General features: G+C 59.5%; 1 protein-coding gene across 1 annotated transcript in view; it reads right to left on the reverse strand.

The window, feature by feature from the left end:
- Positions 1 to 3,148, reverse strand: part of PPP1R37 (protein phosphatase 1 regulatory subunit 37) — a 39,781-nt gene that overhangs the window by 5,085 nt on the left and 31,548 nt on the right. Inside the window, exons 3-4 of the mRNA XM_077747212.1 lie at positions 2,099 to 2,196; positions 81 to 126 (exon numbers count right to left, since the gene is read on the reverse strand). Coding sequence (XP_077603338.1) covers positions 81 to 126; positions 2,099 to 2,196 — 144 coding nt within the window. The remainder of the gene's footprint in view (positions 1 to 80; positions 127 to 2,098; positions 2,197 to 3,148) is intronic.

A 3,148-nucleotide genomic window follows, 5' to 3' on the forward strand; every position in this document is an offset into this window, starting at 1 on the left:
GAGGGGCACCCAGCCCTGCCCCCGGTGGCCCAGACTCTACCCCCACCCCCCGGGGTCCCAGCCTCTGTCTGGACACGCACCTTTCAGGTCCAGACAGTCGATGCGGTGCCCAAGGTCCGTGAACTCCTGGGAGAACAGAGTGGGTGGCGGTTAAGACGGGAAGACACCCCCAGAGGCCAGGTTGGACCCCGACAGTGGGCGGGTAGGGCTCTGGTCTGGCTCCATTTCTGAGGTGGGGGCGGCGCGCAGGGCCCGAGACAGGAGGCCCTGGTGAGGTTCTGCACCCCCAGGGCCGGGCCAGGCAGCTAATGGGAGTGAGGGAGTGGGCCCTGGGCATCTGTGGGGCAGGCATTCCAGGCAGGAGCAGCAGCCAGGGCGGGGAAGGCTGCCAGGCCTGGGGGTGAGGGCCAGGCCCCAGGGAAAGAGGGGTAAAGCGCCGGTCAGGTGGGGGCCTACAGGGGGCCGTGTTCTGTTCCTGGGCTCCACACACCGTAATCCATGGGGTGAGTGCTGTGACTGAGCCATGTGCAGACGAGAGGCTAAGGGCCAGCCTCGAGGAAAGTCACTTGCTAGTGAGGGACAGGCCTGGTCGGAACCAGCTGGCGGGCTCCAGGACCCACACTCTAGGCCACCACACCGAGGGACTGTCTCTCCCCGGAGCGGCCAACAAGCCCTTCTGGAACTCCCCCACGAGCCCTCAACCCCAGTGAGCATGGGTCCCTAGCTGGGTGGCAAGCAGGACTGCTCACAGCAGTGCTAAGGGAGCAACAACCCTGGAAACAAGCCACCCTAGAACATTCTGGAATGACCCATCCAGAGAGAGAAGGCACTAAGGCAGTGCTTTACCAACACAACCGCCCGGCTGGGGAGGCCACGGGACAGGCACTGTGTGGGAGACGGCTATGGGGAGCACACCACGGACACAATAGTGCCTCGTTCACTACCTCGTGTTTGTAATTCCTACAAACATACAGGGAAGGCCCGAGGACAGACTCCCCAAAGCCGTCCACGGTGGGGCTCCCGGGAAGTGAGGCTTGAGTAACAAGTGAAGACTGGATTTTGCTTTTTATGCCTGTACTATTTTAATTACCAAAAAAAAGTCAGACAAGGGGCACTGGGTGGCTCAGTCAGCTGGGCGTGCAGCGCTTGATTTCAGCCGGGGTCATGATCAAAACTTCTGTGGGGTTGAGCCTGGCATCGGGCTCTGGACTGACAGCGTAGGACCTGCCTGTGATTCTCTTTGTCCCTCTCTTTCTCTGCCCCTCCCCACTTGCGCTCTCTCTCAAATTAAATAAACTTAAAAAATCTTTGTATATTAGACAACGTATATATAGAACATATAGAGAATATAAAGAATAAATGTGCACACGGTCTTTCCCCCGGGGAAGAGAATTTCTCTGGAGAGTGATAGACATTTGAAATTCTTATTTTTTATTTTTTAAATGTTTATTTTTGAGACGGGGGTGGGCAGAGAGAGAGGGAGGCACAGAATCCGAGGCAGGCTCCAGGCTCTGAGCTGTCAGCACAGGGCCCGACACGGGGCTTGAACCCGCGAACCGTGAGATCATGACTAAGTCAAAGTCAGATGCTTAACAGACTGAGCCATCCAGGCGCCGCCTGTTATTTTTAAATTAGAGAGAGAGAGCGATTGAGCACGTGCACGCAAGCACATGGGGGAGGTGCAGAGGGGGAGAGAAAGAGAATGAGAATCTTAAGCAGGCTCCATGCTCAATGTGAAGACTGACACAGGGCTTAATCCCACGACCCTGGCTGGGGTCATGACCTGAGCCAAAATGAAGAGTCGGACACTCAACTGACTGGGCCGCCCAGGCGCCCCAACATCCTCACTCTATGTAATTCTACACTGTTTAAATACTCACGGAGAGCCTGACGGCCTTTACAACCGGGCAGAGGATTTTGAAGGCTGTATGCACACGGGCACTGAGCTAGGTGGCGGGCTGGGCAGGGCTCTGTGCACCCTCCCCTGCTCGGGGCAGGCAGCAGAGGCCTGGAGGCCGCTGGGGGGCAGAGGGAGCCCAGCTTCACCCCGGGACGGCCCTCAGCTTCCTGCCCCTCAGCACCCCCCCCACCCCCGTACCTGGAGCTGCCGGAGGAGCTTCGGGATCTGTCTGCAGTTCAGCTTCTGGCAGGCCTGCTTGTAGGCCCCGATGACCTCATCCACGGTCACGTTCTGGGCTGCGGGCACAGAGGACCCGGGCCTGTGACTCTCCGCGCCCCGGGCCCCCTTCACGCCCTCCCCCCACCCAGGCCTCTGCAGCAGTCCCTTCCCCCCACGCCAAGCCTTGTCCCGACACTGCCCAGCCAAGGGCCGGGCCCAGAGCAGGTGTTCAGTTTGTTTTTGTTTTTTGTGGACAAGAGAACAAATCTGTAATTTGATGCTATGAGGAAGCTGGGCTCAGAGAGGTGAAGCACCTTGCCCAAAGTCACACAGCTGGTAAGTGGTGGAGCCAGGAACTGAACTCTGCTCTCAACTGTGGTGCACGTGGCCTCCCAGACTCTCCACTCCTGAAACACCCTCGACCGCAAGACATTCCCCAGCGGCTGCTCAGCGCTGGGCCTCCGGGGCCAGGGTAATGGCAGTGGCTCACAGAATGGGGGATGCAGCCCGAACCCAACCGCTTCACGGCAAGTCCTTAGGACCAGCCACCCCGCTCGGGGCACGGCTGGCCTCTCCGTCTGCACAGATTTGCCTTTTCTGGACACCCCGCTAAAACAGAGAGAAACAGCACGTGGCCCTTTGTGGCTGGCTGCTTTCGTGGAGTACAAGGATTTAGCTTCGGCCCCCTTACCGCGCTGTGCACGCGCTACAGTCTGTCTGTCCATCCGTTCCACGGCTAAGACCTTTGCGTCCTCAGAGCAGCCAGGGAACAGAAAGGGGAGGCTCTGAGCAGGGCCGAGGGGCACAGGCCTGAGCAGAGAAAGCTCTCGGGGTCAGCAGGCTGGAGGGGGCGCAGGGACGACAGGGTGGGCGGGGAGTGACCCTGCTGTCGTCCCGCGGCCTGGCACGTCCCACTGGACTCTCCCTCCAGCCACCACCCCAGCAGGCCGTGCACCCCTGATCGCATCAAGCACAACCCTGTTTTCTAGGAGAGGAAACCAAGGTCCACGGAAGGTCCAGGGACCTCCC

Source organism: Crocuta crocuta, unplaced genomic scaffold, assembly GCF_008692635.1.
Source record: "Crocuta crocuta isolate KB4526 unplaced genomic scaffold, BGI_CrCroc_1.0 scaffold334, whole genome shotgun sequence".
Classification (NCBI taxonomy): domain Eukaryota; kingdom Metazoa; phylum Chordata; class Mammalia; order Carnivora; family Hyaenidae; genus Crocuta; species Crocuta crocuta.